The sequence below is a fragment of the Siphateles boraxobius genome, unplaced genomic scaffold (assembly GCF_051911475.1).
Source record: "Siphateles boraxobius isolate OS27281-9 unplaced genomic scaffold, OSU_SipBor_1 33, whole genome shotgun sequence".
In the NCBI taxonomy this organism is placed as follows: domain Eukaryota; kingdom Metazoa; phylum Chordata; class Actinopteri; order Cypriniformes; family Leuciscidae; genus Siphateles; species Siphateles boraxobius.
In genome coordinates, this window is record NW_027508953.1 from 1,215,142 (window position 1) to 1,229,553 (window position 14,412).

A 14,412-nucleotide genomic window follows, 5' to 3' on the forward strand; every position below is an offset into this window, starting at 1 on the left:
ATTAATCTTAATAAAACCGATATCACTGTATGGGTTAGTGCTATTATCAAATTGAAAAAAGCTGCAATTTAGTTTAATACATATATGCACATGTATATATGAATTTTACAAAATTATTTGTATAATAAAATTATTATATATTTTGTATTTTAAAATGAAATATTATTACAAAAATGATATCAGTTTATTATTTCTAATAACTTGTTGTTATATTTATTTTTATCAATCAGTCTTTTTTTTTTTTTGCCAAATTTTGCAGCCCTACAAACAAGTACAGAAAACCAGAAAAAATGTATTAGAAAAAACACTATTCAATGACTATCTTTGGGTGAACTGCGCTTTTAACTTTTTTTAGCTGAAATTTGAGGGTTTTTTTCTCAGTTCTTGAGCCTGATGATGGTGGAAGCACCAGCGCTGGACTGAACCTGAGACGCATGTCTAATGTTAACACTCGGGCTTGTGGTTTCAGTGGAGAACTGCTTCCTGTTTCCTGTTGCATGGTTAATTCAGCGAGTGGCATCCAGTTAGCTTGATGAAGTTGCTTCTCTTGCTACATAATTGGAGGTGTTTTGTATTTGTAACTATTAATTTTCCATCCATCCATCCATCCATCCATCCATCCATCCATCCATCCATCCATCCATCCATCCATCCATCCATCCATCCATCCATCCATCCATCCATCCATCCATCCATCCATCCATCCATCCATCCATCCATCCATCCATCCATCCATCCATCCATCCATCAACCGATATCGTCCCTCTTGCTCTACGAGGTCAAAGGTCGCCCGTATTTAAATTCCTCAGATAACTCGTCAGGTGATAAACGAGGCCTGTTGATTTAATATTTAACCACTCAAACACGAAAACATTTACATTACTCCTTTCAGCAGCTTCATCTGTTTCTCCTTCCAGAGTTGACTGTTTAAAATAACTCTTCGAATCCCAGACCGCAGTTCGGCCACCATAGAAGTAAACGAGGGTGAAATCCTGAAGCGGAAAGCCGTTCCTGGCACTGACTGCGGTTAATCCAATAGCTTGTGTTAGGGATAAGACACACACACACACACACACACACACACACACACACACACACACACACACACACCCCCGCTGTGCAACAGTTATTAATCCATGACCGAGTAAAGGCGGGGTGATTCAGGCTAATCAATAAAGCCATGAATGAGTGAGTGCTTACAAAGTGTCTCTCTCTCTCTCTCTCTCTCTCTCTCTCTCTCTCTCTCTCTCTCTCTCTCTCTCTCTCTCTCTCTCTCTCTCTCTCTCTCTCTCTCTCTCTCTCTCTCTCTCTCTCTCTCTCTCTCTCTCTCTCTCTCTCTCTCTCTCTCTCTCTCTCTCTCTCTCTCTCTCTCTCGGCACTAATTAAAGAGGTTTGTGAGAGCCGCAGACTAATGGCTGTCAGAGACGGGAGCAGAAACACTCACTGTAATAGACGCTGTAGAGGTTTTAAACAGAACCGAGTGACTCGTGGATGATATGATGAGTGAACGGACAGAACTGTTGGATAGAGAGACAGAACATAAGGAAAAACTGATAACAGTAAGTTTGTGTGTGTGAGAGAGAGACAGTCCTAGTGGATGGAAATTGGACCCATGGAAAATAATGAGAGAGATATCTTGGGATATATATCTAGCCACCATATTGGTATCAGCCGATACTCATTTTTAAAGTTATCGTTATCGGCCCAATTAGAAAAATTTGCCGATAAATGATGTACTGTATTATTTCCTTCAGCTGAGACGCTTCAGATCCGCACGGTTCGCCATTATGGTTTTAAATTGCTTGAAATATGATTGGAATCACTTCAAAACATTAAAATACGGTTCAGTGCAACATGTAGCCTACATTATAATTGTGTGTTTAGGACATGGCTTTTTATAGTGAGACTTTTGTTTTTGTAATTAGGCTCTCAAATCATATATAAACTTTGATTGGTGCATCTCTCTAAACTTTTTTTAAAGACGTTTTTTTGTGACCATTTGACTTGGTTTTGTACGGATTTTTTCTTGATAAAGCTACTTTAAAACTGTACATTTTGAGAAAAGTACTGTACAACTGTACAAATCAATCAAATTTTATGTGTGTGTGTGTGTGTGTGTTTTTTACTCTGCTAGATTATTGAATTTCAAAAATTTCCCCAGAAGTAGATGTGTGCGATATAGGCTACCAGTTCAAACACCATTTTCAGTTTGTTGATTTTGAAAGAAGTCTCTTCTGCTCATCAATGCTGCATTTATTTGATCAAAAATACAGTAAAAACTGCAATATTGTGAAATATTATTACAATTCAAATAACCGTTTTCTATGTGAATATATTGTAAAATGTCATTTATTCCTGTGATCAAAGCTGAATTTTCATCATTATTATTCCAGTCTTCAGTGTTTCTGATTATTATTGTGCTGCTCAATATTTTTGTGGAAACTGTGATAAATTATTTTTAGAATTCTTTAACTCAATTTGCGGGGATCCCTGGAGTAAAACCAGCGTCTCTGTGTTTAATTTTGTCCTTACGTTACGCGTGTTAAACTGATTTTCCTCACCACATGCCGTGATCTCTCACTTCCCCGTTCAGAGCGAGAGGGTGAAAGGTTAAAGCCGGAGCAGCGAGACATTGGGTTCATCTTGTGTTAAAGGGCCATGCGTTGCATTTTTGTTGGTTTGTTGAACCAAAAAAGTCATAATTTAGTTCTTCATGACCGTTTTCACTTCCTCTCTCTGACTGCTACTATACCTTTAACACATGTAAATGACCACTGTTATGATTGGCTAATGTTTGTTTACTAGTGTAGTTCATGCTGTTGTTCAGCAGGATGGCTCACGTTTCTGAATAACTGAATGTTAAATATATAAATATGGGTGGGCGTATGTTAATGAGCTCATAGTTATTACAATTATGGTGGCAATTTCTGTTTACACAGTTTAGTATCAGTAAATGGCCTGCCTGTTTTATTTTAGTATTAGTTATTTACTATTATGGTATTTATTAACTTTTTATTTTTCGATTTTCCGTTCTCATTTCATTTTTTTTATTAGTTTTATTAACCTACAGTAATTTTAGAACTTTAATTTACACTGATTTATTTCAGTTCTCTAATTTTCTTGAAGTTTCTCATCTAAAATGAATATTTTTTTCAGTGTTTTTTTTTCTATTGTTTTTTAGTTAACAATAGCCTTTAACTGGGTAGTGTTAAAGTTCGTTTTGAAGTGTCTACATACTATAGTACTTCAAGTCTGGTTCTTTTCTTTCTAAATAAAGCTGTTTTTCATTAAACAAACCCGTGGAGATGAGTTTTGATGGCTGTTGTTCCTGTGTTTCAGGTTGAGATCTCCTCACACCAGATGAGGGAAGATGTTGGCCATGGATCAAGGCGTAGTGGAGGAGTGGCTGTCTGAGTATAAGGTACGTCATCTCTGTGTTTCTCTCCTCATCTGTATCATCTGCGTTTCCCTGCTTTGACCCGTGTGTGTTTCAGACTCTTCCAGAGACGGCCGTCTCCAGCTATGCCGCCTCTCTGAAGGACAAGGGCTCTCTGGTTCCAGCGCTTTACAAAGTTATACGGGAAAATTACAGCGATGTAAGCCAGTTTCTTCTCCTATTTGTACTCAGTCTCTAATTATTTTGTGTGTTTTTTGATGCTTAATGACATATTCTGGGTTGTGTGCCACTTTTCACCATCCAATCAGTTCCTACTATTTTTAGAAAAAAAATGAAAATCCATTTAACTATGGAAGAAAAATGCGTTATGATCTCCTTTATTTGTTGGTTTTAACGAGAGCTGAATGATTTGGGGGGGGAAAATCAAATTGCGATAATTAGATCCGAAAATAATAATAATTGCAATTGCTATTTAAAATGCGTTTTTAGGAGTTCTAGGTTTGCTGTGCTTGTATTGTATATCAATTTTTTTTAATTATTATTAGTTGTTGTAGTATACAAATAATATTATATATATTATATTGCAATAATACTATTGTACTGTAAAATAAATAGAGTATTTAATGAAAATACTAGCTTTATCTACACCTGCAAAATTAATATTTATGCCTTAATTTCTTCATTTTCAAACAATACAGAAGGTCGAAGAAAAGTATCTCAAAAGGACAATTTAGGCAACCAAAAAGAGTTACACGTTTTGCTCCTGTCTGATTACAAGTGAAGTTGTATAAACACATTTCCTGATCTTATATACAAACTCTGGGACATCATGTTTAAAATAACCCAGAATATTCTTTTGAAATCAGTTGTGCCAATGTCTGTCTCTGTGTTGCATAGCTGAAGATGTTTGGTGATGTAACCATGAGTTATGAACAGTACAGCGCTCGTTTGATTGTCACAATCATGCTCACGGCAGCGTCAACATTATGATGATGAGTTACGGAGGTGCTTTTCAGTAGATTGGGTGTGTCTCCTTCAGGCACAACCGTCAGTTTATACCAGCGTCTTGTTGCGTCAGTTCCTCTTTCTGGAAACAGTCCTGCTAATGACATAATCATAGAAAAATCTTTTAAAGTACACATTTGTATTACTGCAATCAATTATATATTTCAGACTTCATAAATGTCTGTATGATGTCTGAATGTTAATGATTAGAAAATGAAATTTTGTTATAGTTTTTTTTAGCAGTTGTCATGTGTTAAAAATATTCGTATTATCACAGAAGTACTGGAATAAAACATTATAGTTCAGATATAAACACTGATGTCTTAGTGCTGGGTGGTTTGACCAAAAATTTATATCACGTTTTTTTTCAAAATTATTCCGGTTTTCCGGTTCATGATGGGTATTTTTTTCATGCATAATCAGGTGTTCAAAGCTTTTTCTACTGGTTGAGAGAGGAATTACTGCAGTAAATTGACTAAGGATGGTCTATTTTACTGTCATTAGTGAATATTGTAGAATAGAATAGCGCCCTGTATAACCTAAAATTGTTATTTCTTAACGTTCTAATAACGTTCTTATACCAGGAAATAACGTTAATACAACGTTTATATAACGGGAGAAATGTACGTTCTAATGACGTTTGAATGATGTACTTATAACCAAGCAAGAACGTTAATACAACGTTTATATAACGGGAGAATTGAACGTTCTTATAACGTTTTGAATAAAGTTCTTATAACCAAGAAATAACGTTAATGCAACGTCTAAAAAACTGGACGTTTTGAATGTTCCTAGAACATTCAGAAATAACGTTACCGTTTTTATAACTTAATGGGAATGTTATGAAAACGTTCTTATAACCTAAAATTGTTAGCTGGGGAAGAGGAGAGATTCGGGATTGCACTGAACACGTTTTAAGCGCAGGATTCTCTGAGCGAGCCCAGAGAAAATAGACCTATTCTAACAAGAGCAGTGTGTATCTGAGAGCGCGGCACATTATATTCGTATTTATATATCGTCCGAGTGCAAAATGAATGGGAGTCTATTGGGCTAGACGGCTAAATTTGTCTCTTTCACCCGATTGCCATTGAGAAATCTCAGATTTGAATGTAGATTTTGCAAGTTCAACATGGGTTATAGGTCCAAAGTTGAATGAACAACTATTTATGTCCTTTCGATTTACAGGTTGAGTTGTGGTTGCCCATAACGCGCTAGCATTCTGCTAATGGACTTTGATTGGTCAGTGAAGGACTGATTACGTCCAGAGATACCGCTTGATGGCATCGTGGCATCCGAAGTGTTTTTGGCGTGGTCTTTTAAAACAACAAAACAAAAACTCTTCTAGCACGTGTATTTACCTGTGTCAGCGGTGTTGTCGATGCCTCGAGAGAAAAGAAAGTACAGAGCGCGAAAGCACCAGTGTGACTGAAGGATTGCCTTTTTAAAGCAAATAAGTGTCTTTAAAAAATCTAACACCCAATAATCTGTAATTTCTTTGCATCTCCTTTCGTAAACAACATTCAAATTACTAGACAAAAAATTATATCCTGACAAAAGTGGATTTTTACGGGTATAGCTCCATATGTAGCCAGAGTGGAACGGCAACCAGTTCAGAAGCCGGAAGTTTACTGCCAGTGAAACTTCTCCCCATATTAGACATTCTCTGTGTTTACCATCGCCACGCAGTCGCTGCTTAGAAGTGCAACATTGTGAAGGGTCTGTCTGGAACAGTGTCGCACAGCGTAACGTTCGTTCCGAACGTTGTGTAATTAAATAAATCGGTATGGCGGTATATTCAAAATTAATATCATAACAAAAATATACACCGCTTTTCGGTATGAACTGGTATACCGCCCAGCACTATGATGTCTATGGTAGCATATCAAAATAGAGCCAATCACCTTTTGAAACTAACCTTCAAATAACAATTGTATCGATTACATCTTTATGCCACTAGGCGGCGACAAGTGAATGTTAAAAAATGTATTTTGTCATTGAATCATTCATTCAAGAGATTTGTTCAAAAAATTTTATTCATCCAGTAATAAAACAAGTGAAGTCTTTATGAGTGAGTCATTGAGTCATTCACTCAAAACGTTTTTAAAAAAAAACTAATTCATATTGATTAAACATTTTAAATAGACCGCAGCAAAGTACATTTTGTCAGAACCTCTATTAAAATGTAATTTTGTTTAGTTTGTTCAGAATCGTGGAAAAATCGTGATCTCTGTTTGTTTTTGTGCTTGATTGCAACTTTTAAGTGTCAGGAAACCAGATCCTGAGTCTTCACTGCTCTGTTGAAGCGTTATGGTGTTTAATTTCAGAAAAATCGAGCACCGTCACACCATGTTTCTCACAGTCCTGCAGATGTCTGAACACTGACTGAAGGACGCTATTTTTAGAAACAGCATGAAATGTTTTTGATCTGTTTGTAATCGTTCATCAAAATGACCTGAAATTACTTTTTTGCTGATACAACCAAGGCTGTTGTAATGATGTATTAACCAATAATATCATAACCTCTCTGTAGTGAACCAATCAAATGCCCAATCTACATTATTTCACTCAGAAATGCCACAGTACAGAAGTTGAATACGAGTACCATTATTTGTCGACTTATAGCCGTCAACTACCTGCTAAAACTACATTAACTGTTTAATAAAGCTGTTTAATAAAGCTGTTTAATATCAGTATTGAGTGTAAAACTGTTTTGACCTGATATTCCCAAACTTTTTGGTCAGCTGAACCCCTTTGACCTAAAATATTTACTAGAAGGAGAGTTTTAGGGTGTTTACACTTGATTTAAACAAACTCTGGTGCGATTGCTCTGTTTGTGCGGTTCATTTGATTTAGTCCCAGTTCACTTTTAGAAACATTTGGATCGCCCCCTGGTGTCTGGCTGCAGTATAGGTCATAAACCCCGCCTTCTCCATGTAATTGATAGGGACGTGAGTCAAACAAAACTATCAAATTATACTTCAAACTAATTTTTTTTTCTCAATGATGGTTTCTATAATTTTAGGCAGTTTTCACCAAGCTGACTTAAGTTTAACTGTTCCTTTTTTTAAATAAGTTTGGTTTTAGTTAGTTATTTACTATTGAACGGGGTTGTGGCATCATGATTGACAGCTGTGATTGACAGCTTCTCTGAGTGAAGTAGTCAGAGAAGGACCAACATGTTTTTTTCAGGATATGGCCATGTGGTTAGTAGTTGTATTTTTACCTTATTTTAACAAGCCTTCAGTTGTACTACAGTCAGCAGACATCAAAATTGGAGCAGTCAGGCTACTTAAAAAGTAGTTTAGTGGTTCATTAAAATCTAGGTGAGAGAATTTGTATTTTTGCACTGATTTGTAATTGTAATGCATTTGTGTCTCTCAGCTGCTGGAGCCGGTGTGTCATCAGTTGTTTGAGTTTTACCGCAGCGGCGAGCCGCGTCTTCAGCGCTTTACTCTGCAGTTCTTGCCGGAGCTGGTGTGGAGTTACCTGTCCGTCACGGCCTGCCGAGACCCGCACTGCAGCGGCTGCATAGAGGCGCTTCTGCTCGGCATATACAACCTGGTCAGTGCCCTCATACACCAATGCATGTTTCACACAGAAAAACACTTAAAGAGGTACCCTAGAAATCTAGACGCACCCTAGCGTAATGAAATAATAATTTATTTTGCAGCCAGTGTAGTCTAGCAACTCTCCGTTGGCTTTCGAGCTGGAAAAACCAAACTCTAGTCAGGCCAATCAAATCGTGTATAGAGTCGGTGGGCGGGCTTAACATAATGACGGCAGAGATGTGACGGATCTGCGTGAATTCCCTGCTACTTGAAAACAAAGAAGATGATGCTCAGCTGCTGCTGGCAAACAGCGGTCTTTCAAATCGGCTTTGGCCGCGACTCTGGAGGACTTGGAGTTAAGCTTTTCTTTGAGAAAAGAACAAAGAACGGCACTTAAGTCATTCTTAAAAAAGGAAAATCTGTTCGGAGTTTTGCCGACCGGATACGGCAAAAGTTTAAACTAGCTCTGCTGGTGGGAAAACGCATGGGACTCACTCAGCCACAACCGTTCGTTGCTCTGGTTGGTTATAGCGATATCCTATTGCCTGCAGAGGGAATTTGAAAGTCAACCGTTAATCCCGCCCATCGGATTGAGCCCTGCCAATGGTGAGTTCCCAGACCTAACATCTTGATGTGGGTCTGGCTTGCCAGGCTATTAAAGAAAACCTATTATGCAAAACATGTTTGAACACAGATGTGTGTCTACAGTGTGTTTAAAGGGGCATTCGGCAACTATTTCAACTTAAAACCGTTTAGAAATCATTTGGGTGGTTTAATAACCTGTTGTGGTGAGTCTGTGACTTTCCCCGCTCCCCCAACGTTCCCAGGCGGAAAACCAAGCTTGCAACATGGAGACTAACGTCCCGGTAAGTTGGAAATAGGAAGTCTCGTGAGAAGCGAGAACGAGCGAGAAACACAAACTGCTTTACGGCTATTCGACATAAACCCACACACCGCCCTCAATGTGTATGATGTATTACCCACCTCGATAGACACACTCCACACGATAAAGTTGGCCGGCTCCAATAATAACAAATGCGCATGAGCAGCGGTAGAAAGAGGGAGGAAGGGCCGCAAGTGAGTTTTTTTTACGACATTGTTGTGAAAAATACTCCTCACAGCTGTAGGGGGAGCTCGCTGAGAAAACATGCGACTACAAATGTGAAAATCAGCGAAGAAATGGCTAGAGTTGCCGAATGCCCCTTTAAACAACCAGCCTATAATGGTAAAAACGCACTCCCTTTATTTTTTGTAATCCCCATAAATCATAAACAGTCTCTCTCCACACGAGCGGTTCCAGATTTCCCCGTCCATGACTGGTGACGATCTGCCGTATTAGCATAGATCCCGTCCTGAGTGAGCCACAGTGACCGCAGTGGCCATTTCTGTTTCCTCGCTGTAGCAGCTGCAGATTGACAATGTCTGCACCAAAAAAACATCACAGATGTTCTGTTATTGGATATGTACCAAACGAACATAGATTCCCGACGTCTGAGTCACTGAGGACACCGTGGTTGAATTTCATTTATGAAAGAAATGTGACGGAGAATATTTTACTCCGGACTGCTTCACAAACAAGCGTCAGTTCAATGCTGGATTTGTGAAAGTTGTTTCTGTAAAATCTTTAGATTAACGTGATGGTGCATGCTAGTCGATGAGTTGAATCAACTTTATTCCACAACAACTAGCCTACATAAATGTATCCACTAACCATTCAGAGACGTCTAGTTGCATTTGAAAAGTTGTAACTTCTTCCCAAGTCTCTCTAGTGTCTGACTCCGGTTTGAACATGTAAGGCTGAACACCACTACTGACAATTTCTGACATTTTGGCTGCGTGAGATTCTCCAGTTTTGTTGTTGACGGAGTGTCTGAAGCACGAGCTGTAAAGGTTCTGGATAAGAAAAGGTTGCACGGAGCAGCAGCTCATTTGCACATACAGGTGAAACTCGAAAATTAGAATATCGAGCAATAGTAATTGTATTTATTAAACATGTAAAATTGTAGTAATTGTACATGTATTTCAGTAATTCAAATTAAAAGGTGAAACTAATATATTTAGTATATATAACTATATACATATGCAATGATTATACTTTTCAGAGGGCCGACATTTCTGTATTTAAAATCCTTTTTTTTTATTGATATCATGTAATATTCGAATTTTCTGAGATTTTGAATTTGGGATTTTCATAAAAAATGTAAAAAATGTAAACCATTATCCTCAAAATTATAACTTTTGCACGATATTCTAATTTTTCGAGTTCTCATGTAAAGAGACGCACAAAAATGGTGTGTTTTTGTTCTCACCCAAACAGGGGTGAATTTGACAAGCTATAATAAATGATCTGCGGGTTATTTTCAGTAGAAACTTCACACACATTCTGGGACATCAGTGACTTATATTACATCTTGTGAAAAGGGGCATAATAGGCCACATTTAATTATCAGTAATTTTATTGATTTGACTGCAATTTTATTATTGATTTGATCTATGTTGTATAAAAGGGCTTTAGAAATAAAGGTGACTTTCCATATTTCAAGTTGAGACCGATTCTTGATTCACTCCCTAAAAATCACATCAAAAATGGTGTTGTGAATGTCGGCCGGACAGCAACTTCCTCAGGCTTTTCCTGTGAACTTTAGCCATGGATTTTGAGTTAATCAGGAAGTGATGTTTTCCAGCGGGCTGTGAGAAGGGAAGCCAGGCTGTGAGCGAGGTCGGGGGTCTTTCATGGGTTTTACGCCCCGTGAACTCGCCCTCCCTCCTCACTTCACCCTGAATACCAGAGTAGGTCATCTGTCAATCACATGCCATCGGGGTGTCAGGGAGCGCTTAATCATCCTGACGCTATCGGCTCTGAAATCGACAGCAGGCCGGTGGGCGTCCTGTTTTAGAGACTAACACACACTGAAATCTCACTTGATCTGGTTTGTCTTTACACCTGAAGAACTCCTGAGTCTTGTACAACAAGAACAGTTCTACAGTTTCACCATGATTCGGTTGCGAGATCTCGTCACGTGTGTTTAACAAACTCTTGACACATTCATCCTCACTGTTGGAGAGTAACCAGCTAAAAGTGTTGAACTTTATACCAACTTCTGACAGTTGCTCTGTTGTTTGTAGAGCAACTATTTCATTTACAAGATACTTTTTCCATCAAATGACAAATTGCTTTATCATGGTCTTTTGTTGTTGTAACGCAAGCACAGTTTTACAGAAACTAGATCAAGTGCACTAGAATCTCGGTCCCATTTTCAAAGGACTTCAAAACATTGTTTTACATAAAAATTTTGCAAAAGCATCAATACATATATAATTCAGCTTAGCTTTTTTTTGTGTACCAGAAAAAAAAAAAAAAATATATATATATATATATATATATACATACATATGTGATTTTTGGGGGGAATATTTAGGTAATTTGTATTATATTTTTCTATAATTATATAAATAATTTTTTTGTGAAATATTTGTGTAATATAAATATTTTTATATAATGTTTTTGATATAAAATAAAATAGATAAATATTTAAAATGATCTACATTATCTTTTTTGTAAAATACTGCTTTTTTACTGAATTTTAGTAAAATTAGATGAGTTTTAATTGAAATATAAAACGGTCACTTCTGGCCATTGCAGATTTCTTTTTCGTTTCATTTTCTGACAAAGACAGGAAGCTTTTTTTTCTCAGTGCTAATGCAACAAAATGAAAACTCAGAAGGAAATGCATTAGATGTGTAATTGTTGCTTTGTCTGTGTGGTTTATTATTCTGCAAAAGAGACTTATGGGAGATATTTTTTCTTTTTTTAAAGCCTGTTGTTTCATAAACTTGCTAAATGAGTAGTGTTTTTGGCAAGCTTTTATTGCTATTCTTCATCAAAGGCACACAAAATAAAAAAATAAAAAAAGTTTCCCCTGATAAATGATATCCCATCTATGTGAAATATGATTATTCATAGATGACTTGGAGGCAGCGTAGTTTAGGTTATGGCCATGTATACATTCAATACGGAAACAATATATTTTTTTAGTTATTGTCATCATAACGCTGTATGTTTGTTTATATGTTCCCTCACACATGTGTTCATGTCTCTGAATCAGATCAGTCCTCATTATTATGATCATGTTTATTTCAGGAAATCGTTGATAAAGACGGGCAGAGTAAAGTGCTGTCGTTCACCATCCCTTCCTTATCCAAGCCTTCAGTTTACCATGAGGTGAGTGAATCTAAGGTCCTGATCGTGATGCTCAGATTTTCTCGTTCTGACCGTCTCTCTGCCCCGCTTCCAGCCGTCCTCGTTTGGCTCTCTGGCCTTGACGGAAGGAGCCTTAGCCAATCACGGCTTGAGTCGAGTGGTTTACAGTGGCCCGCACCTGCAGCGAGAGACCTTTACAGCACAGAACAGGTGTGACTGTGCACCGCATCAAATATTCATATTGCACTCCATGCTTTTATTTTAGTCATCCATTTTTAATCAGCAAATGCATGCTGGGGAGGGGGTTAAAGTGGATTTAATTATGTATTTCTGCTTTAATTTGATGATGATGATGATGATGATGGTCATGTGTTTTGCAGGTTTGAAGTCTTGACGTTTCTGCTGCTGTGTTACAATGCGGCTCTGAGCTACATGACCAGTTCATCCCTGCAGTCTCTGTGTCAGCTCAGCTCCAGGTTTGACATATAACACACACTGAGGAATTAAAAAAACAGTTTAAGTCCTTAAAAACACCATGACAACGTTCAATTTTATTATGGTCCCTGAGGGTTGTGATGGACTGATACATGGGCACAGATTTGTGTAGGAATGCGTCTGAAATGTCCCCATATACTTTTGAGCAATTTCCTTAACACAAACATTTTGAGTATGATCAAGATTATATGATTCACTGCTTTAATTGCCAGTTTAATAATTTGGCTGATATTTGACATTGACACACAAATATCAACATTGGCAAATCTCAACGCATCTCAATTTAGCTGATTAAAAATAAATTAATCCCTTTTGTATCAGTTTCCAAATTTAATAGTAATAAAGATAAATATTTTTTGTTTGTTGTATTTTAATTCATTTTATTCATTTAAAATTATGAATTTAATTTTGCATTTAGTTAAATAATTTCACTTATTTATTTATTATACATTGCCAAGGCTGTTGGTAAATATATATTGGATATAAATAATTCATTTAAATAAATAAATGAATAAATACATATTTATTTATTCATGTATTTATTTAAATGCATTATTTATTTAAATATATTACATTGTTGTTATATTATGTATTAAATATTTTATTTTTATTGATTTTTAACAAAATACATCTGTAATTATTAATATTTTTACTTATTTAAATACATTTATTATTCATATTGGTAAATATATTTTGCATATAAATATGTATTTATTAATTAATTAATTTTTATTTATTTTTAACAAATACATTTGTATTTTTTTCATTTGTAGTTATATTTTTTATTCATTTAAATACATCATTTATATTTATTCATGTTTTATTTACATTATTTATATGAATAAATATGAACTAATGTATGTGTTTATTTAATTTCACCTAGTTGGCATACAATTTATTTATTGCTGTTAAGTTGTTTTTTATATATCAGAATCATTGTTGGCATGCTGTTCTGGCACTGCTCTGGTCAGGCCTTTAGATCAGGTGTTTGTGTGGATAATGCGTCTCTTCATCTCAAATCCTCCCATGATCCTCTCTGTTTCCAGTCACCCTGATCCTCTTATAGACCTGAACCTGAGTGGACTCAGACCTGCGATTGGTCTTTTCCCACAGTGATTTAAGCCGTGTCATCCAGTGAGAGATGATCACATGACTGATTATTTAACCAATCAGCTAATGTTTACAGTTGAGTTAACAAAGATAATTTCCCTCGACTGCAGGTCAAAGGTGTCGTCACATTCCCTCATGGGCCTGATCATCATAGTGATGAATTTAACCCAGTGGTTGACCAACATGGGCTTTTTATTGGCCGATACTGATATCTAGAAAGCAGTGAGACCAACATAATGTATATTTTAGTTAATTTCAGTTGTTTGCTGATGTATTCTTCTCTTTTCAGAGTTTCTATCTGTGGTTATCCAAGGCAACAGTTGCGGCGGTATAAAGGCATCAGCGCGCGGCTCATGGTCACGTCTGAGTTCCTGGTGCAGCTCATCACGGGGATTCATTTTGCACTGTGAGTGTTTCAAAACTAAAGACTCTGTCCTACCAAACCTGTTATCAGACAAGTGTTTCTGGGAGTGACCTGGCCTAACGCCCATGTCATCATCATCTACATGTTTGTCTAATGGGGCACGGCCAATTATCAGTTCAATTTGGCTTAAAAATAAGTTGTTCCCTTTTGTATAAATTACAACATTTAGAAATAGTAAAAAAAAAATGTTTTTAGTTATTTTTCCTATTTTGTTCCAATCCTTTATACCTTG

The 14,412-nt window shown here is 36.7% G+C and overlaps 1 protein-coding gene across 8 annotated transcripts in view; it reads left to right on the forward strand.

Annotated features, from left to right (window-relative positions):
- The window catches only part of hycc1 (hyccin PI4KA lipid kinase complex subunit 1), a 43,206-nt gene that overhangs the window by 20,339 nt on the left and 8,455 nt on the right, over nt 1-14,412 (forward strand). For 4 of the 8 annotated variants that reach the window (XR_013190125.1, XR_013190124.1, XM_077194856.1 and 1 more), the window contains exons 2-8: nt 3,340-3,421; nt 3,495-3,596; nt 7,784-7,963; nt 12,092-12,172; nt 12,246-12,361; nt 12,532-12,627; nt 14,046-14,162. Coding sequence is in view for 3 of the 8 variants with exons in the window: in XM_077194856.1 (XP_077050971.1) it covers nt 3,371-3,421; nt 3,495-3,596; nt 7,784-7,963; nt 12,092-12,172; nt 12,246-12,361; nt 12,532-12,627; nt 14,046-14,162 (743 nt within the window). In the remaining 5 variants the exon portion in view is untranslated. Of the gene's footprint in view, nt 1-381; nt 822-917; nt 1,027-1,388; nt 1,560-3,339; nt 3,422-3,494; nt 3,597-7,783; nt 7,964-12,091; nt 12,173-12,245; nt 12,362-12,531; nt 12,628-14,045; nt 14,163-14,412 lie in introns of all 8 variants that reach the window. The other 4 variants (XR_013190128.1, XM_077194858.1, XR_013190127.1 and 1 more) reach the window with 3 other exon arrangements.